The sequence below is a fragment of the Haliaeetus leucocephalus genome, unplaced genomic scaffold (assembly GCF_000737465.1).
Source record: "Haliaeetus leucocephalus isolate CR32 unplaced genomic scaffold, Haliaeetus_leucocephalus-4.0 Scaffold577, whole genome shotgun sequence".
NCBI lineage: Eukaryota > Metazoa > Chordata > Aves > Accipitriformes > Accipitridae > Haliaeetus > Haliaeetus leucocephalus.
In genome coordinates, this window is record NW_010973013.1 from 1,037,807 (window position 1) to 1,060,061 (window position 22,255).

At 39.6% G+C, this 22,255-nt stretch overlaps 2 protein-coding genes across 2 annotated transcripts; one reads left to right on the plus strand and one right to left on the minus strand.

Annotated features, from left to right (window-relative positions):
- Positions 1-764: 764 nt before the first annotated feature.
- Positions 765-21,127, minus strand: LBR (lamin B receptor). Its single transcript, XM_010577706.1, has 14 exons — positions 20,977-21,127; positions 15,599-15,779; positions 13,859-14,047; positions 12,117-12,200; positions 11,284-11,461; positions 9,912-10,108; positions 9,015-9,069; positions 7,222-7,416; positions 5,808-5,911; positions 5,263-5,388; positions 4,998-5,166; positions 3,624-3,704; positions 3,402-3,524; positions 765-1,282 (listed from the first exon to the last, which is right to left on the minus strand). The coding sequence occupies exons 2-14, from the start codon at positions 15,761-15,763 to the stop codon at positions 1,122-1,124; spliced, it is 1,827 nt and encodes a 608-aa protein (XP_010576008.1). The 5' UTR covers positions 15,764-15,779; positions 20,977-21,127; the 3' UTR covers positions 765-1,121.
- On the plus strand, positions 18,682-21,335 carry LOC104838214 (proline-rich protein 2-like). Its single transcript, XM_010577842.1, has 2 exons — positions 18,682-18,703; positions 20,341-21,335. Exons 1-2 carry the CDS (start codon positions 18,682-18,684, stop codon positions 21,333-21,335), a joined length of 1,017 nt encoding a protein of 338 aa, XP_010576144.1.
- The last annotated feature ends 920 nt before the right edge of the window (positions 21,336-22,255 follow it).

The following is a 22,255-nucleotide window of genomic DNA, read 5'->3' on the forward strand; positions in this document are numbered from 1 at the left end:
ATTTAGTTACTGATGTCTCCTGTTTCTAAAAAAGCTATTGCATTTTCAAATCCAAACACTGTACAGCAAAAACACGGAGGCTTTATTATACACACTTGGTAAATGCTATGGTACATTAAGATATAATTTACAAAGATCAGAATAAGCCAACTCTGGTCATTTTATTCTTTTCTGTCAAATATGCATACACTGCACCTTTTGCTACCCTGTGTTCAATGCCAGATGCAGGATTAGGGTTCACTGCTCACTTCCACAGCTCTGCCCACAGCTGAAACAAGTGTTTGTATCATCTACCTTCAGGAGTCTGAGCCAGAAGCGTGCCTTCTCTCAAGGGTCAGAGGCACTGCCAGACAGCAGCTCAGAGTCCCCCTTGGTTCATGCTGAAACTGCCTCAAGAATGGGAGGATGGAATGGGATGGGAGGGGAGAGCTGTGCCCCTTCACTTCTCCTCCCAATCCCATCCCTTCATCCATCCTGCAGGCGCAGGGCAGGAGGGGCCATCTGAGCCTCCCTGACCAAAAAAAAAAAAAAAAATCCCATTAATGAAAAGTCAGGAGGGGGACAACCACCCAGCTGAGCCATGGCAGCTCTGGGCCCAGGGCTGCAGGGCAGCACTGCCAGCAGCACGGGCCCCTCATGTGGATCAAATCCTCTGCTTCCAGCTCCACTGACCAAAAAGACCCTGTTGCTCTTCCAATGCAGGCAACTAAGTCAGACATCTGAAGTTAGATGGTACAAGTAACACCAAAAAATGAACTAGATGGAATTTCTGTATTTATTGTATTAAGAAAATATACTTTACATCACAGTGCTTAATTAAAAGCAATTAAAAAAATGTAAACTCAGGATTCTAGGTAAAATTTAACTTGAAAAATTAGGGCTCCAAGACTTTTTAAAATTCACAATCTTTTAAAAAATTGAAGTCACAGTCAGTTCATGTAACTCACACATTTAAGATTAGTTGTAAATACCTGTTGATGCACTCCACTGTTTGGTCACTTTTTTTTTTTTTTAAAAAAGCCTAAATAACAAATAGACAAAGTGCAAAGGTAAGAGGTATATTTTTATTTGCAAAGAAACTAACTTTAGAAGTAATTTGCAAATCAGGCATCTGGAGCACTCTAGTAGATGTAAGGAAATATGCGGTATGGTACACGCTGACAATACCTTTCCCATGCCAAGCCGTATTTTTGCTTACAATGATGTTCATCCCGAGCTTCTCGATGAATAAGCAAGCAGATGAAATATATCACGTAGAAATATGGTAAAATGTGATTAAAACCTGTAGAACAAAGTGCAAAAGTCACTTTAGATACAGCAACAACAACAAAAAAAAAATCCAGAAAAGTTAGCTATTAGCAACACGTACTAAGCTGGTGACATATACTTGTTATGGACTAAAGCATCTTATACTCGTATTGTAAAGCATCAAATACTCAACAGGAGAGTGCAAAAATTCTGTGACATTACATGCAGATAGGAAGAGACCCACAAAAAAAAAAAATTCCTTAAAATTCAGTCTCAAAATCTACCAACCTCACTCTCAACACATGCAAAGCTGGCACATATTTTATGTTTTTTAGCTATCAAAACCAGAGAAATAGTTAAAATTCTGCAGCACTGAGTTGCCCCACACAAGCCCCGCAAGTTTTTTTCCTATTTTGGCTGTAGATGGTAACTCTAGCTTTGCTGAGAGCACACTACTTGACTTGTGGATGAAAAGCTGGACATGAGCCAGCAATGTGTGCTCAGAGCCCAGAAGGCCAACTGTATCCTGGGCTGCATCAAAAGCAGCGTGGCCAGCAGGTTGAGGGAGGGGGTTCTGCCCCTCTCCTCCACCCTGGTGAGACCCCACCTGCAGTACTGCGTTCAGCTCTGTGGTCCTCAGCGCAGGAAAGACACGGACCTGTTGGAGCAGGTCCAGAGGAGGGACACAAAAATGATCAGAGGGATGGAACACCTCTCCTATGAGGAAAGGCTGAGAGAGTTGGGATTGTTCAGCCTAGAGAAGAGAAGGCTCCGGGGAAACCTTATTGCAGCCTTTCAGTACTTAAAGGGGGCTTGTAAAAAAGATGGGGACAGAATTTTTAATAGGGCCTGTAGTGATAGGACAAGGGGTAATGTTTTTAAACTAAAAGAGGGTAGATTCAGCCTAGATATAAGAAGCTTTTTACGATGAGGGTGGTGAGACACTGGAACAGGTTGCCCAGAGAGGTGGTACATGCCCCATCCCTGGAAACATTCAAGGTCAGGTTGGACGGGGCTCTGAGCAACCTGACCTAGCTGAAGAAGGCCCTGCTCCTTGCAGGAGGGTTGGACTAGATGACCTTTAAAGGTCCCTTCCAACCCAAACTATTCTATGATCACCTCTCACCCATCCTCACCACCTGTCCCCTGCCCAGTTACAGCAACACTTCCACTTCTGCCATTACGATGCTGACAGAGGATTCAAGTCCCTCATTTTCATGGGGTGAAGTGTCTTCCAGGATATTGTCCACAAGTGAATAAGCTAATCTAGTATTGTCTACTTTCAATTAAAATCCAAAATAAAATTAAAAAACCCTCTCTCAGCTGATGCTCCTGGTCAGGGCATTAAGCACTTGGTGACAAAGTCCCACTCTACCAAAACTCCCTGTGTCCCAGTCTGCAAAAGCCAGACTGTGCCATGGGGTGTGGAGTAGCTTGGCCTCAGAAGAACATCTGTCATGCTCATTTCTGTGCTTTTATAGAAGACAAGCTCCTTCAGGCATGGGAAAAGCCCAAAGCCATTTTTCAGACTTGAATGAGAAGGGGCAGGACTACCATGATCAGATGTATTTTCTGAAATTCTCACTGCTCTTTCTAAGCTCTTGCAAAGAATCACGGCTACAAAACCCCAGTGGACAAAAGGCTCCCTAATTTCCTCCAAGTGTAAACTTCATGAAAACTAGGAAGTATTCATTAACAAAAACTCTGAAACAGAATTCCACTCCTTTCTGTTTTGATGATTTTTTTTTTCCACCAGATGTATTTTGCTTAAAGTCCATCCCTATATGTGGTAGCCCTTGTCTCCATGCAAACTTCCACTTTTTGGGAACTCCCTTTGAAAACACTATATAGCACAGCCACTAGCCTGAAAAATGTAAGGAACAACTTATTAGCAAGCAAGCCCCATGGTTACTGAATGATAAAAGTGTCAGAAAGAAGAGTCAAATCTATAGTATATCAAATCTATAGTAAGATATAAATAATAAGATGTAAGAGAAAATAGTGTCGCATTAAGCTTACAACACAGAAATTTGCCATTCAATTAATTACAGGTTTTAGTATCTCAAATAATTTTCACTTTGCATTTCAAACCCGGTCAGATGACAAAACATACAAGCATTTTTGGTAAAATCACTTTAGTTTCAGGTACTTACCACAGGGTAGGGACCATGCTAGAGCCATGATAATGTCACCGAGATAATTAGGGTGACGAACAAAACCCCACCAACCCGTGACAAGAAGCCCTTTTCCAGTTGCAGTGGGTATAAATTTCAGATCTGTGAATACAGTATTGTAGTCAATACAATTGAAATGTGTACTTAAATAGTACAAAGAGACATTGTACAGCAATCGAACAAGTAAAAAAATGCACTTACAGGCCAATTTGGGATCTGATGGATTCCTTCGGAAATTATTTTTCTGAGAATTCGCACTTCGGAATATGTAATACCCAATAACTGAAAATAAATATTATTTATTTTGCATTTTCAGTATTTTCCAGTATTCTTTCTTTCAACAAAAGAACTCACATACTCTCTACCACTCTTACGACATTGAAGTCTTTTCCTCAGAGATGTAAGTGATATCCTCCGTTTCTCAGAGCTCTAACAAGATAGAAATACTACTGGAAACCTGTGTTCCACATGCTCTTACACACTGCTGACTAACGTTTAAGATCTTGGAGAAGCTTTGTTTTCACATCTACTTTTACATTTATATCTGACTTCTAGTTTATTAATGTAACATTGAGTTTGAAATTCATATAAGGCGATGTGCTGCAGTTTATAAGATTATAGCTCTATTAGCAGCCCAGTATTTTAGTACAGTGCCTACACTCCATAAACCAACCAACTATTTACAAGTTCACAATATTAAAAGAACCAGACAATGAATTATTATCTGGTTTTGAAACTCATTTCCCCCAACATTTTCACAAGGCAGCTTAAATTTGCTTTTTCCAAGGCTGTATTGAAAAAACATGATCACAACCTACTTCAAATAAAGATGTTTAAAAAAAAAAAAAAACCAAGAAAAAATATTAACCAAACATGAAAAAGATATGCTATATTTCTGAGGATTGCACATACCAAGTTGTACGCCTTCATATTCTTTCCAAGTGTTTAAATTCTTTGTCATGTCTACAAAAAACTTTTTCTTTTAGGTTTACTACTTAGATAAAAGGGACAAACTACAAGGCCATCCATATTGGTGCAAACTTAAGGTCCCCTAAAGATGCAAGATCGTTTCTCAAAGCACTCCGCTAGAAAAAAGGAGATGTTTTCTGTTGACATGAGTATATAACTATGGGCATCAGGGAAGGAGATGCAAATTGTTAAACAACAAAACCTCTTTTTCCCTAGGTTCAGTAAAGCATAGCCAACAAGCTATTGACTGCTTTTTTTTTTTTGTAAGAGCCACTCACAGTCACTCAGACTGACTTCAAAAGGCATCTGCTACACTTCATTCAAAATGTTTTAAGTCACTTCTGCAACTCCAGACAGAATCCATCTAAAGACGCCTCTCAACAGAACGATTGGGTGTCCAGAGTCTCATTTATCCTTCATTTAATAAAATGCAAATTTATTATATTCTCTGTATTAAACAGTAGTCAGACACATGCTTCCACCAGCTGTGGTAATACAGAAAATACGATCACTGCATCTTAGCTAAAGCTTCACCTCACAACTCAAAGAAACAAAATCAGTGCTATGTTGTTACTACCAGTAACAATAACATTTACTATAACTTACAGTTCAGAATAGTAATTGCAGCAGCAACAGGCCAAGAAATCACAGTAGGATGACCAACTAAATAGAAAGCCTGCAGACTGTAGACAAACGGAACCCACACCAAATCTCCAAATGCTAGCATGAATCCAAATCCATCATGGGTAATATCCATTGTAGTCAAAATAGCTTCCTAGCAACAAGAAGAAAGGAATTTAGAATTTACAAAGCTTCATTCATTTAACATTGTAATTGGAAATGGTAACAGTGTAATATGATTGCCATTTACCTCATTCCAAAGAGCATCCACCACATACAGAAGCTGAAAGCTGTTCACAAGTATCATTGACAGAGATGGCATACTTTGATTGTGTATCTTCATCTCAGCCAAAAGCATTGCCAAGTTTATAACAACCTAGTTTAGAAAATATTTTATTACCAATTTTCCTTGTAAAAGAAAGTGGTCTTCTCTATTACACTATCAGACATTTTAATACAGATGTTTTTGACCAACGTTTAAGTTTTAAAAATAACCTATTTCACAAGACACAGTTTTACAACTAACTACATTTCTGAAGCTGTATAACCTCAACATATGAATACTTTAAGAAAGGTTTTCATTTCCCACAAAGCAAAGAAGCTAGAATGTAGAAATTTTCCTAAAGTGAACGAAAATGGTCATTAAAAATCTGGCAACACAAAACTGTTTGTAAGTACTTTTTTCCTGCTTATAAATACATATTGTATCCTTAATACTAATTTTATATCTATATTAAAAAATAATCAACTTGTGTAATATTTAAGCAAATAAAATAACTAAGATTACTGACTCACCCAGCCAATTAATCCTGGACGCAATTCACAAAAGTATTTGAGGTCAAAACTGCCAATACGAGGGTTTAATTCATGTCCAGTAAAAAAATCATACACAAGATACCCTGCAGATAAGACACAATCTTTGTTAGCAGTACTCTTCCTTTTATCTGCCACTACACTCCTCCCCATAAAGGAGTTCCTACTTTCTACTAAAGTTCTCTCATTATAGGAAAAAAAAAAAAAAACAAGCCTTTCGATGGGCAAGAAAAATGTGAGAGTATATGCAAAATACAAAGCAAACCCCACATGGCTTATAATATAAGAGACCCAAATATTTTATTTATCAGGAGGACTAAACACTTTAGAAGTTACTGTAGGCTTATGTCTCCTTGGCATTTGTTCCTTATTTTCAGCCTTATCCTGAAGCTCACATCACAGTTTCTGTGAACATGATCTTATGGTATTAATTAATTCTACTTCTTCTCCTACTTCATTGCTCTTCTCTGGGAGCAAGAATTCCTTTAGCTGTGACAATTACCTGTCCATCGAAAGAGATGGACCAGAAGGAAAATACAATACCTTGACTTCAAGATATCCTGCACCAAGTTAGCAAATAACAAGCACTTTGCAGAACAGTTACAGAATCCTACTATGCCACTTACAGAGACCAGAACTGCACTCTTCAAAGAAAAAACAATTTATGATCATTTATTATTGCCCTTCACACACATACATGCTGCACTGACAAAGGAACTGAGGATATCTGAATACTTCATTTTAATACACTAAATATTCTGTCCATAAATTTTCTTTCTTAGTCACCCTATGATCATTTTTAATAGTTTGGTCAATATTTAATGCTAATTGACTTCTCAGTCTATAAAAACCATATACATGTAACTGATACTTTCTAGGTAGGCAGTCTCATGACTGAATCAAAATTTCTTTTGAAAACTCAATTCAGCTAATAGATTTAAAAGTGCACAGGAAAATAAAAGTTTAGAAATACACCGTAATTTCAAGTTCTGTACCTGACTTCCCACTGCCAAAACATCTAGATTTTCAGTTTTTCTTTCCATTCCCAGCTGTTTCAGGAAAAGGCCCACCAGGAAGGGCACTATGAAGCAAACTAGACAAGCCTCTTAGACAAATGCTGAAAACAGAAAGGAAGGAACTGTCCTCTCATTGCTAGGGGACTAGACCAGCCAAGATAATTTTCTGTAAGCTATTCAAGACAATCCAACCAAGATTTTAAGCATTGTACAGTATCTGAGCATGAACAAGAAATTGCCATTTAACTTGCAACATGAATTTTACATTGACAGAAAGTCATAGTGTTGTAATAACCAGCCCTAAATCTAGCCTTTAATTCATAAAAATGAAACTGTACCAAACAATTGGAAATAAATTATCCAAAATAGTTATAACTCACCAGAATTTCCACCTGGTGCTAGTTCTTCTTCAGGTGCTTTCAGGGACCGAACATACAGATAAATACTCAACACCATAGAAAAAGCTGCAGCTGACACTGCAAACTGCATGAAGTGATCATACAAATAATGAAGTTCAAATTGAAAATATAATAAAGTTCCAATAGCTGCAGCAGTCAAAATAAAAGCATAAAACCCTAAAGGATAGAGAAGAAAAACATATTAGCCAAAATAAAAGATCACTCTAAGTAGAACCTACCCAGTCCAGCCTTTCTGCATTTTTACTTCTTCCAAGATTTGTCTATATTCCAATAACGTCTTACACATCCCATCCTCCTGAGGTTCAAACTTCTGGGGCACAGGAATGTACCTAGGACATTCTATCTATGCCCTGAAATTTCCTGCACTCCTCCTCAAAAGGACAAGAGGCAGTAACACTCTGAGCACTCCTACATTTTTTTACAACATACAATCCAATTTCAGCTTTTAGTGGAAAAATGGACACTGACACTACTCCTGGATAATGATAGCAGATCACAAAATCTTATCTGTGGGACAGTTTAGATAACCATATTTTCTTTTTTTTATTATCTTCATATATACCTCAATAGAGATAGCGGTAATTAAAGTATTGAAATAACTATCAAGTCAAAACTTGAACACAAAACTTTTGTACTTTGAGAGTATAAAATCATGTAGAATGGAATGATGTTTTCAGTTTGTGTCCATTGCCTCTTGTCCTGTCACTGGTCGTCTTCCTTTCCTCAAGAAGGCTTTCAAAGTTGCTTTGAGAATTAGCCTTTCAAGCAGCAAGAAGATGGCTTCTTCCCCCCACCCCCCACCCCTCCTTTTTATTTTTTCCTTTTTAAGCCATCCAAATCACATAGCTTATTTCCTCCCTTTATCAGAATACAGAAAAAAAATTGCAGGACTATGCTCCTACTAAAGACAGAAGTCCAGAACCAAAAAAGTTATGGAGGCAGCCTCAATATGACTCACTTCCGTAGGATGCGGTTCACTCTTATGATTTACAGCCCTATTCCAACTTTAAAATGGTGCATCTTACCAGACTATGACAAAACTCCACTCAACTTTGTAATATAACATTTGAATTCCATTACCACGAGACAGTGTCCTTGAACTGACTAATTAATCAAACAGGTAGTCTGGAATACCTGCAAGGCATCAAAGTACACTTCCTATTTAAGCCTGAAAAAGCAGGACTGCTGAAATACATTAAACCATACTCTAAACCTAGATGAGAAACTTGCCTTATTCATAGGAAGTGAAATCAGATCTGAATAAGGACTCAGAACTGTTTTTTGCCAGGCAAGAATAAGAACATCTTAAATCAATTACAACACACTACTAGTTATTAGTCTGTAAATCAGAGACATCCCAAGATGATCTAGACACATGGGATTAGATCTCTTCAGATCACTCCTGAACATCTGGAACAACAACCCTTGTTACATGAGCATTACTAACACTTCCGATAGGCAACTGCCTGTTTAGCAATTAGGCAAGGAAAAGGACAGAAGTCACCAGTCACAACTGGATGCAGACCAGGTGCCCCGTATAGTGTAAAGTCTTGCTCTTGGGGCAAGTTCCTGATCATTACTAACCTTCTTCTTCTTCTTCGAAGAAGAGGTTCATCCTATTTTACGAAAGATTTACAACAGATACCTAGTTTGACCATAGAGTGTATCTTTCATAACTTGTATCTCATGGTACTGAGCACTGCAAATCAGATAGGGATATCAAGTTTCAGAATAAGCAACTGCAATGTGCTTACCATTTATCCGGTACTGCAGTTTCCTTCCATTTGAAAGAGGCAGGCCTTCTACAACCTACAAAGAATAAAATACTAGTGTTTCAACAAAGTACTTTCTAAGGACACTGGCAGGGGAGGGAAATCAAGCACATCACTGCCACTAAGACACTGAATCAAGGTAACCAGCTGGACACATTCAAATCTGAAGATCATGCATTATTCTCAAAAGCATACTTTCAATATGAAAAGAAAAAGGGTAACAGTTTCAAATAAAAACTTAAAAAAAAAAAAAAATCTCTTCCTAACCAGCCTCAGGAAAACAGAATGGCTCCAATAATTCTAAGCATGTATAGCAATAGAACCATAGAATCATTTAGGTGAAAGGACCTTGAAGATCATTGAGTCCAACCATAGAACAACATGACTGAATGATCTATTTATTAGAGTGTTCTTTCAGAATCTGCCAGTATCCCTCAAGTTACAAAAAGAGGGAAACAGAGTATTTGCCCAATATACATATGGCTAGAATGGTTTATAGCTTCCTTTAAGTGAAGATTACATTCCAAAACACTGGGTATCAATAAGAAACTGAGTATCAAACAGTTTTGTCGATTTAAAAGTCAGATTCCTGAAATTCTTCTAGAATTCTACCAAGAAAATTTTATCCATGCTTTGATTTCAACTCCTATATGGCCTTCTGCCTTTTCTACTATAAGACTGTGAAATGCACAGCCTTTAAATTCTTAACGAACTGTGTTATCTTAAGCTTACAGAAATCTGCAGTAGCCATATTCCAGCTTAATATGGAAAACTAATTCATTTGCTTTCAACTTAACTGCATTAAGAACATACCCTACCTTCCAAGCCTAACGCACAAATTAATTATCTGTAAAGACCCAATTGCTACTGACCGCTTACCTTTCCAATTGGCAGTAACGAAAACAGAGCTTGAAGGAAAAACCACAGAAGAAAAACACCAAACACCCTAGCCTCCCAAAGACTTTCAAGTGCTGGGAGAGGAGGGGGGAAGTTCACAAGACTGGGGTCATCTTGTTTGCACATCAACAGCAAGTAGAATACAGTAGCAGGCAGGAAAAATATCAGCATGAAGGTCCCTGTAAAGAGACATCATGCTGTATTAGAAGATAAACACAGAAAATAAAAAACTAGTTTCAAGCCCACTAATAAAGCTAGATATTAACTTTAGCAATAAAGAAGAGGTTGTCATTATCTATTCCTGAAGCAAGACAGCAGCAATCGCCCAGTCATGTAATGGGATAGAGACATACTTCTCACTCCCATATGGGGCTATATAACCAAACTGAAGGATAACACCCACTGCTACCCTTTAAAACTGTTAAAAAACTGTATGAAGAATACTTTACTGTTGAGTTCAAAGCACCTAGGTTTTGAAAACTGTCCTGGTTTCAGCTGGGATAGAGTTAATTGTCTTCCTAGTAGCTGGTACAGTGCTATGTTTTGAGTTAGGTATGAGAAGAATGTTGGTAACACACTGATGTTTTCAGTTGTTGCTAAGTAATGTTTAGTCTAAAGTCAAGGATTTTTCAGCTTCTGATGCCCAGACAACAAGAAGGCTGGAGGGGCACAAGAAGTTGGGAGGTGACACAGCCAGGGCAGCTGACCCAAACTGGCCAACAGGGGATTCCATACCATGTGACATCATGCCCAGTATATAAACTGGGGGGATTGTGGCTCAGGGACTAGCTAGGCATCGACCAGCAGGTGGTGAGCAACTGCATTGTGCATCACTTGTTTTGTATATTCCAATCCTTTTATTATTACTATTGTCATTTTATTAGTGTTATCATTATCGTTACTAGTTTCTTCTTTTCTGTTCTATTAAACCGTTATCATCTCAACCCATGAGTTTTACTTCTTTTCCTGATTCTCTCCCCCATCCCACTTTGGGGGTGGGGGGGAAGTGAGTGAGCAGCTGCGTGGTGCTTAGTTGCTGGCTGGGGTTAAACCACGACAAAAACAAAAACTTTGCTAGTTACTTCTTAAATCTAATTTGGAAATATTTTAATCTCACTGTGCAAGGGAAGACTCAAGATCTTCACTATATTTCACAAGAGAACCAAGTGTAGTAACAGTTCTTTGACTGCCACCAATACCAGTACAGACTACATGAAGCGCTGTCATATGACCAGATTCTGCAACAAGTATCCAAAAATTGGAAAAAACAGTTCTTGACATGACAGTATCGTCAATAAGCAAAAAACATAAAAGAGTAATAATTTTCAACTATTAAGACAATTTGCACACATACCGATTCTTCCACCGAACTCTAGCTCCTTTGTTTTTGATGATGCTTTCTCAATTGTTTTTATTGTCTCAAAAATCTTTTTCTCTGAATATATCTCTTCTTTTTTCTTTTCTTCTTCTCTTGAACGCAAGCTGTATTGTTCAAGCACACGCTCTATCTGCAGGTCTGGTTTCAACTTTTGCTGTTAATGAATAAAAAGAATTTACTAAAAAAAATTCCCAGTGACTTTACCTTATTTTACTGCAATATTTTTTATTTAGGAGGACATTATTTACTATAAAACACCAACATACAATGTGTTTCCGTCCATACAGTACTTAAGTTTATGCATTTATATGAAGAGACTGCTAAAACCAGTTTCATTGTGATCACTTCGGCCATGATTACGTATCAGCAGCAGTTCCAGTACAGGTCATACATTCCCACCCTCCTCCCTTTCTTTCTGCCATAACTCTGTGCATTAGCTAACAATCAGGACTAAAGAACCGATTAGGCTAAAAACAAACAAACAAAAAACAAAAACAAAAAAAATCATCACTTTCTATGGCCAAACATTCACACTGTAAAAGCATGAGAATTAACACAAATAACCAGTGAGGGTTTGATAGAAAAAAAACAAACAAGAAAAATTAATGTTACACAGCTCTAGTAATCTTCCTTCTGACAACTCCATCTCCCTCTCCCCTGAAATTAGCTGAACAGTAAACTTATTTGACCTCTAAGTTTTACGTTGCATTCTATTTCTCCTTGATTATTGTATTGCCCTTTTCTAGGGATTTCTGAGAAAGCAAAGTTAGAATGTGACATAAAACTAGGAGTAAATACAATGTTCATACCTCCAAGATTATGGAGGATGTGTCATTTCTTTCTGTACTGTCAGGTTCACCATTGTACCTTCTGGTGTTATTCTCACTCGGTTTCTGGTTAAAAGAAAAAACATAGTTTTAGCTTTCTGAAAATAACAGCTGCATTAAGCGTAAGTATATAATGAATAATTAAGAACACTATAGGTTTTTTTTAACTGCAACTGCTCCAGTTTTCTCCACAGGAAAACAAATGCATCCAATATCCAAAGTACGGACAGTTTCAGGTCACAAACAAGGGAAGAAAAGTCACTTAAGAAAAGGAAAAGGTTACTAATTTTTTTTAATTAACAGTGAAATTAAGGGAGAATACAGCTTCCAAGTTATTTTTAACTCATCATTTGGAACTGCCAAGTACAAAATACATGTCTATTTAGTAATTCTATTAGGAAAACAGAGATTTCAGTGTCCTATATGAGACACTGTTCTGCAGGACTGAAAGTTTGGTTTTCCATTAAATATCTTTCTAAGAAATAAATTCTCTTACAAAAATTCTTTGAATGAGTGTAGCTTACACAACCCTGGGAAGACACGACTCATCTGTTTTATTTCAGCTTAAGCTTTGTTGAAGAGGACCAGGTTGTTCCAGTCGTACCAACAGATCAATCCTACTCCTCAATTAGAAGCCAGGAGAAAAACCACTAAAGATATTTTAACCTTTTCGTCCAAAGTGAAGTGTGGCTACAAACTACTTAAAACGAACATATGCTCCACTTGCTATGCACTGGGTCACACAGCTCAAAGTAGTTCACTGCAAAACAAAAACCACAGCAACTGCAGTGCCAAAGAATGCTTTTAGTAGTAGCAATTTACTAAACTGAACCTATCTACTTAGTTTAGATTGGTCTGGTTTAGTTTAGTTGAAACTAAAACCTATCTGTTTTCAATAGATCAGCAGAAGGCATTTCCAATTCAAGGGACTCTGTCTCAGACAAGTATCACCTGAAGCTATCCCAACGGCACAAGAGGCAGAAGAAATGCTGTTTGCCTCTTAATGGAGAAACATCACCTCTACTGTTCTTCACTTACAGAACACCAGAACTATTTCTAGTACTCAGTATAACCTTCACAGAAAGGCCAAGAATAAACATGATAAATTTCATCTAAAAACCAGGTATTTGATAAACTTACAAATCCTTAGAAGATACTTTTTATAATGAAAACAGTCCTGCAATATTATCAGTGAGCAAGGCCATATATATATTCTACACTTGAATTCTGCAGCAATTCTCCCACAGAAGCTTCACGTTTTCCTTTACTATTTTAATGAACTGTATATAAAAACAGAACTCATTTTATTTCAAATTCTAATACCTACCTGCTATGTATTGCCCAATACATCTTAAAAGTAGGCTATCTTCCTTTGCCCCATTTCACAAGTGGGAGCATATGGCTAACAATGACTTCAATATTAAATAATTTGTGTTTGAATTCTGAGAACTTCACTGTACTGCCAAATTCAAGTGGAACTTAAGTTTACACTTCAAGAATTTCCTCACAACTCGGCAAGCTAGAAAGCCTATTTTCAAAGAAAAAAAGGCAGTTCTGAGATACACTTTTGCAGCTAATTATGTTGTTCAGGGAACATGAACTACAGCTGGCTTTTACAATAATAAACCCAGTATGCATAAAACAAATCTGTTGCAAATAGCAATTTTTTTTTTTAAATCCAACAAACCCCCACACAAAGAACAAACAAACAAAAAAACTAATACCAGTAGAGCTAAGTTGGTTTCCTGAATGGTCTTCTTTTTGTCATCTTTATGTTCTCTACTTTGGGAAGAAGAACGACGCCTGCCTTTTGCTGGCCGACCAGGAGATCTAGATCGAGATCTGCTAGTACTCCTTCTGGAGGGAGAACTTGAAGAGGACTGGCTCTTCCTGTGCTTGAATGATGATTGTGACTAAAAGAAAGAGGGGAAGAAAGCAAGACCTTATCTTAGATGTTCCAAAGAACAATTTTAGAAACTTTTTTTTTTTTTGTGATGCGGAGGACTCTGGCATTTACTTCTACAGAATTGTCTCTTATTTCCTTTACTGATGGTGTACAGGGGCTGTTAAGAAAGAGCAACTACAGTATACTCATTTTGCTAGTAATACCCAAACAATCCTGTCCAAAGTCCAACTGCTGATGATTCCTGTCAAAGCTACAGAAATCACGATACAGGTGTAGTAAGCTATCAATGTGAGCACTAAGCCCTTAAGCGTACCAACCTCTTAAGCCTTTGCGTAAGTAAATTAATTAAGCCTTAAGAGACGGCTATAATTTCAATTACTTAGCTTTATTAATACATTCGGCATATCAAGATGCAATGATCTGTTTAAGGCAACACAGCTCAAATCAACATTAAAAAACCTCGTCAGCTAAATCATTAAATTAGATGTGATAACTAATTTCATAAAGTTTTCCCCAAAAGTATTCAGTTTTATTTCTCTGTGAAGTCTACAATACTAATTTTCCCACGTAAAATTTTCACAACACAACTTTTATAAGGCACAAATGCTTTATGACAAAGAGACATATTTTCTCAGCTTGAGTTTACTAACCTGCAAGCATGAAGTAAACAAGTTAAAGTCTTAAAGCAGTGAAAACAGCTGTATACCTCAAGGCAGAAACATTTTGTCCCAAAAGAAAAGGCCAGTTACAGGACATGTACACCACCACCAGAAAGTGAAACTACAGTTCACATAAAGGCACACAAGTTACCTTTGAACTTCTGCAGGTTTCAGAGCAGGCCTTAAAAATCAATTACAGCAAACATTCAAATAGCTTTTTGTCTCATGCATTATCACATTTTAAACTGAAACTTGTACATGGAGTTTTAAAGGCCTTTTTTAGTAACAGAAAACAAAATAATAAAGATATGTAAAGAGGAGGGAATGTGCTCATACACATACAACATGACCATTTTTCAAAAGTCCCCAGTTGTCACAAACAGAGCAAAATACCTTATGAAACCTTTGGGGACCTAAACCAGTACAATCTATCCACAGACATTTTAAGCATGTGCTTAAAGGGTATGCACTACTTATATTTACAGTGATCCTTAACTACATGCTTGCATTTGTTTTTGAATTTTCTTATTTAGAAGTGGAAAAAAGTCAAATTAGCATCAACCCACTGTTTACTAGCTTTATAAACCACCCAAACCCAATTTTTAATGAACAATCATGCTGTAGAGTCCCAGAGTGACCAGACTTGGTTCTCCTCCAAATGTATCACTGTTTCTTCAACATATTGGAAATAATCACGCTTCTTTAAACATAGGGTCAGCATTCTGAACTTCTACTTGACATGTCACACAGGAAAGAGCTATTATTTAGCACCAATTCCTTGAAGACAGTTAATGAAAATTTGCAAGGCAACTGTCCAATTATAAGTTGTATGTTTATCTACATCACAAAAATCAATATAATTCCATAGAAATACTGATAATTGTCTGATGTATACTCACCCTTATATCACTTTCTTTCAACGCAAGTTCAGTCCCATCTTTGTACTTCACAGTATAAAGATGAGAAACATCATCATAACTAGTCACTTGTACTTCATAGTACAGGACACTTCCTGGCCAACGGCCCATCACCACCTCACCATCAGCAAACCTTCGGTTTGGCATTTTCCAAAAGGAATCCCTAGAAAAGAAATAAATCAATACATACAACAGCTAAACATTAGGCTTAATTTTTCCCTACTCTCTTTCTGTATCATTTAGGCTGGAAGAGGGAAACTTTAAAGTAAACAAGTCTTCACCTTAAATAGGCAAAAAGCTGCCCGATAAGAAAAAAAGCAATGATCTGTTTTCCAAATTAATAGTAGACAAAAGAAGTAGTCTTACAATAGAGCAAAGATTGAAGTTAGATGTTACCAAAAAATGTTCAAATGTATTAACTGTATATCATAGTACATCTAGACCAGTATGCAACTATCTCCACCATCAGAGACCATCAAAACCAGGCAAAGCATATCTTTGACCAAAATGACATAATGCAGTTGATCTTATCTAGAGGGGGAAAAAGTAAATTACGATATCTAGATGTCCTCTAACCCTCTTTTCCTATGTTTCTACAAAAATTACTGAAGTGGTAATTTCTAAACGCTAAAATAAAACATCCACAATCTATTCAATACGCACAGCCTCATTACACACGTTCTTCAATTTATTATGCCAAACACTCAAAAGGTAGGAAACACCAGAATTTAGGCTCCTGTCTGGGTTGAGTATTTTCTCTTTTCCACCTATTTAGCACAAGGCACGTAATTGCTTTTGCAGGAGCCTGCAGGAAAACAAAGTATGGCATCAGAGCAATCACACAATATCCTGAAAAACTAAATTCTATCACTCTGTCTGCACCAAACCACTACCCTTGGTCCACTATACCAGTGTGCTGGGAAAACCACAACTGCAGCTTAAAGAAAGTTATGTTTTTAAATATAAAGTCCTGTATAACTCTTTGAAAAGTGCCTTGTATTATGTCACTACCTTCTGAAAACAGGTTTCCATAGCAGAAGGCACTTTTAACCTGAACTTCTGTGACTCAGGTCTCAACATATAAAGTGAGGGCATCTTAAAAGTCTAAGGTAAAATACATACTAACTTACGAACCATCACCATTTGTATGATGAATATAGGAACTTGGAATGGGGGGGGACGGGACGACAAACAAACTAGCAAATGTTTTTGTTTCAAAGCATTTTAACTTGTTAGTCATAAATAAGATGGGAAGCCACACAAAATGAGGTGGAAACAAGTATTTAATTAGATACTGTCCTGGTTTCAGCTGGGATAGAGTTAACTGTCTTCCTAGTAGCTGGTACAGTGCTATGTTTTGAGTTCAGTATGTGAAGAATGTTGATAACACTGATGTTTTCAGTTGTTGCTCAGTAGTGTTTAGACTATAGTCAAGGATTTTTCAGCTTCTCATGCCCAGCCAGGGCACCTGACCCAAACTGGCCAACAGTGTATTCCATACCATGGGACGTCCCATCTAGTTTAGGAACTGGGAAGGGGGGGGCAGGGAATCGCCGCTCGGGGACTGGCTGGGTGTCAGTCAGCAGGTGGTGAGCAATTGCCCTGCGCATCATTTGTACATTTCAATCCTTTTATTACTATTGTTGTCATTTTATTAGTGTTATCATTATCATTATTAGTTTCTCCTTTTCTGTTCTATTAAACCGTTCTTATCTCAACCCAGGAGTTTTACTTCTTTTCCTGATTTTCTCCCCCATCCCACTGGATGTGGGGGGCAGTGAGTAAGCGGCTGCGTGGTGCTTAGTTGCTGGCTGGGGTTAAACCACAACAGATACTCATTCATTACACATCAACTAACTTGCAGTGAAAAGTTAGATTCTTTGGCAAAAAATACCGTTAATATGCAATCACAGACCTTCATAAACACATTGGGGGATGGGGCTAAGTGAGGCTTTTCAATCGACTTTCACTCTGGCATTTCCTGAAGCTGCTGCTGCTGCTGTTAGATTTTACACCTGTGTAGCTCTCCAAGCCAAAGAAGAAACCAAAAACTCAGCAAAATTCCCTCATGTGGATTTTACTGCTAATATTCCTGATTGCTTCAAAACAGAAACATCTGGCCATCTCCTTCGCTGTACAATATTTGAAAGAGCAAAAAGAATAAGTTTTATCATTTGGTTTCACTGATATTTGCCAGTTAGAAAAATTATCAGAGTTCTAGTCTATGCCTGTAGGCACACACTCTTCCAAGCTCATCTGTCTTCTACCTAGTGTTTCTTGTCCCAGTCTCTTTGTTACTTTCTTATTCTTGCTGAATTCCCACTCCTCCGACTTTGTTTATGCCAGTTTAAACCCCTCAAGTTCATAGCCTTGTTTCTTATGACTCCGTGAAATACAATTTCTGTATTTTCATTTCAAATTCTTCTTCATTCTCTCCTTACCCCCCTTTAATTCCTTGGGGGTTTTCTGCCTTTTCTGCCCTTGTTCACCAAACTAGTTCCAGTTCCTCTTCGCCACCTCTGGGCTCAAGATCTGATCTCAATCCTCATCTCTGTCTCCTTGTCCAGTTTTCTCACCCAAGAGACAGTTCTTTAGAAGATCCATGTCTACTACTGCTCTTTCCCCAGTCTCTCGCACAGTTCCAGCTTCTTCCTCCTCTTCCATAACTAGTCTAAACACCGGTCCTCCACCAAGTCCAGTCATAGCTTTCACCAGATGTCATAACCTGATCTACAACTTCATTTCCTCTTTGCTGTTGTACTTCCTACACTCCAGCCAACTGTTTCTTCTCTTGACCTGGAACACCTCAGGCATCATCTGTAAACTCAGAGCCTGACCAGGACAAAGCTGCCAGATCCTAGGACAAAATTATGAAAAACAGAATCTTTGGAGTTTAAGTCCTTTTTGAGAAAGGGAAACAATTTTTCACAAAGTTGTTACTAATGATATGTAAACTGATTTTTACAGTTTATAACAACCACTTCAAAATTCAGATACAATTTCATAGGGATAATAAAATGCAATTTTCTGCCAAACTTCAAAACCCAGCATTTTTGTACGCACACATGAAGACAGCCCAAAGAAAAGGTAACCTGATTATTTGATTCTTTTTAAAGGCAGAAGGACCTTCCCATCCTCCAACCTTGTTCTCAAAAGGAGCTGAAGTTAGTTTTAAGAAGTTGGAAAAAGGAGTTGAAGGACCTGAAGCTAAATCAATGCTATGTAATTCAGCCTGAGGTGGGTATCAATGACACAAAATTCCAGAAAAATAAATAAATTTCAGCAAGTGTAAATATTATCGTGTGATTCAAAAGTAATGAACAATCTTATTAATGGAAAGACCTACTTATTTTTCCATTTTTTCCTTAAATATTAAAGCTTAATAACGACATTGAACATTAAAGACTAAAAAAGTAAATATTACTTCCTGCCCTATCAAAAATTACCACCTTGTTCTGCACCCCTGCACCTCATGTGAGGGAGGTTTGCGATCCTCATTACATATATCCCACTTCAAAAAAGCTACACCTTTTAAAGGCGGCCTTCATCTGTTCAGATAACAAAAACCATTACTGGCATCAAGAAAAATAAAGATAGGAAGCCTTTAAAAAAAAATACAGTTTAGAAATTATATTTTGAATTTACTGCTCTTTCAAGCTCTACACACACCCCTGATAATTTTCAGGGTACCAGCTGGCATCAGCCTAATATTCACAGTAGTCCTATGCCAACTTTTTAATTCGCAGGGCTTCAAAATATATCCAAGTGATCTCAAAAGAATATTATTTCATACAATGAATCCTGTACTGTACAGATACTCGATTGCAAGTATATTCGCTTACTCCCAATAAGAAATTTGTGTTTTCTGCACCACTGACTTTCCTTTAGTAACCCAGACTAAGGGAATGGCTGAAAAGCATTTTGTATCCTATACCAAGCCAAGACAATTAATGCAAAACTCCCTGGAGCTTAAAAGTTGGTCAAGAAGAAAAGTTACTGCTGACTCAACCAACAGCAAAACAATTAAAGAGAAACATGGCAGAGAGACATATTGCCCCATACATCCATTTCTGGTCTTTCTTGACGACCCTCTCACTAGATATGTGGAAAAATATTTCACTCCTGTCAAGAAAATCAGAAGAAAAAGACTGCTAGCTTGTAGTCACTAGAAGATCATACCATATCACCAGAAGTTGGGTGCACAGTTTTAAGAAATGAATTCTAAAAAAAAACACTAAACAAAATTTTCCCTCTTGGAAGAGCTAAGTTCATACGTATCCCTCTTCTATATACTAATTCTGACATCTCACCACTGGTAGATAATGTTGTGTATGTCAGAGGAGAGAGCCAGCTAAATGCAAGAAAATAAAGAAAACACTGACAGTCAAGGCTAACAAGACAGAGGTTCCTACACAGAAATTCTACCAAATTACTACCAAATTACAAAAATTACTGCCAAATTCACCAAAGAGACCGAGCTGTGCAGGACCTTTTCAGGATCACCATTACTCATTCCACATTTCTAGCTCTTTAACACCCATAATGGTGGGGGCATCTACCACTGCTCAAGCTTGGCTCGACTGAACAGCCGAATTAGCTTCACCGCCAAAAACAAGCGCAAAAAAGCCTCAAGGTAAAAAAAAACCAAACCAACCAAACACAACTCTCGATCCTCAGGCAGAGAAACGAGTTTTTTTCCCTTTAAAAGGGCTTTTCACCGGAAGCACTGAAAGCGGAGGGAAAGCGTCAGGAACTTGAACTCCCCCCCCCCCGCCCCCGGCAGGGCGGCGGGGTGAAGGCCGCGGAAGGCGCGGTGTTGACAGGAAGGGACCCACGTGCCGGGGGAGGGGGGAAGGCCCGGCCCCTCGGCCCCGCTCCGCGGCCCCGCCCCGACCGCACTCCCGGCCCAGGCCTGGCGCGGGGCCTCCGCCGTACGGGGGGTGGGGGGAAGGGAGGGGCCGCGCCAGGCCAGGCCGCCTCTCTACGCGTCTCCCACGGCGCTCCCCCGCCACACCGGGTGGTCGCGGCCTTTCCCCGCGCCGGGCCCGGCGTCGCGGGAGCGCTGCGGAGGGAAACGGCGGCATCCCGAACAAAGCGAGGGAAAGCCCAAGACACACAATTCCCCCCCCCTCCCCTTACCGCCCGGACCCAAGCGAACGGTCCGGGCGGCGGAAAACGGCGCCGCTCGTCCGCCCACCGGGAGAGAGAGAGACCTGAGCGGGGCCGCGGCCCGACGCCCGCGCTTGGGGGCGGAGAGAGGCGGTGGCGGCGATTGGCCGGAGCGCTTCCCCCCCGGGAAGGCCGCGGAGGGCGGGGGTTGTCCCGGCCCAGCGCCTGCCCCGGTGCCGCCATTCCCTTACCTGGCGCCAGCCCCCACCGGGCCGGGCAGGAGGCGCTTCCGCGGAGCGGCGGGAGCCGGGCCCGAGCGCGGCGTTTCTCGGCTGAGGGGAACAACCGCCCTGAGCGACGGTTACAGCCGCGCAACGGTCCGCCCCCTCACCCCGCCCCTTCCCGCCCGCCAACGGCGCCCATTGGCCACAACGCGCCGTTTGAATCGTGGGTGGCCGCACGCTATTGGTTGCCGCCCGATGGCGCGGTCCTGCCGCCTGAGGCCTGCCGTTTTACCCGCCCCGGTGAGGGGTTGAGCGCGGTGGTTCGGTTCCCTGACGGGGTCGGGGGGCTGATAACGGGTGCGAGTGCGGAGAGGAGGAGAAGCTAGGGGGGAGAGAGTGGGGGATGAGGGGCCGCCGTCGCCATCGCGGCGGTGGGGATCGCCTCAGCAACGCGCCCCCCCCACCCTGCGCCACACAGGCCCCGCCGCCGGGCGGTAAACAAAAAACGGGGGTTTTGTATATGGAGCACTCGCGGTCTCGCCGCCTCAAACGCCGCCTGAGGCGGCGAGACCGCGAGTGCTCCTCCATTGACTGAAAAACTGCCCGTGTTCCCCCCAGCCATGCACCCAACGGGGCTGAAACGTGGTAAAAACATCCCCTCTCCGAAAGAAAAAGGGCAAAAAAAGCAGCGGTGTGTGGTTACCGCTGTCCTTCTGAGGCAACTTTTCCAGAAAGGCCATTCAAGTTCCTGGCAGATTTTGAAATCAGGAAGTCTAAGCAATACTTCAGCAGGCAGAATTAAAATAGATTGTGAAAAAGTTAACGAGTCGCCGTGCACAGTGAATTTTAATGTGAAATAAGTTGTTCCACGTGTCTGGATCTTAAAAATGAGTAAGTCCTTTAAGCATTAATTACAGATGTATTTGTGTTTGTACAGTCTTTATGGACCTCCCAAACTCTAAATTCAGACACTGGCTGACAAGTCATATTCTGGCCTAATAAAGGTTCCCAAATCAAGAAAAATTCCTGAAAGACAAGACCACCATTTTCCAATACAGAAGACTGGCAATATCACAGACAGCAAAAAGATTTAAAAAAAAAAAAATCATCACCACTACAAAACAAAAAAAACCACCCAAAAACCACAACCAAAACCGAATGGGGCCTATGGTAACCATGGGCTTCACTTGGCTGAGATTTACTGTTATTTATGTGCTCACAAATTTGTGAGGGTTTTTTTGTTTGTTTGGTTGGTTTTTTTAAGTTTCTAGCTGTAACGTTTGAATTAAGAGTATGGCAAGCTTTT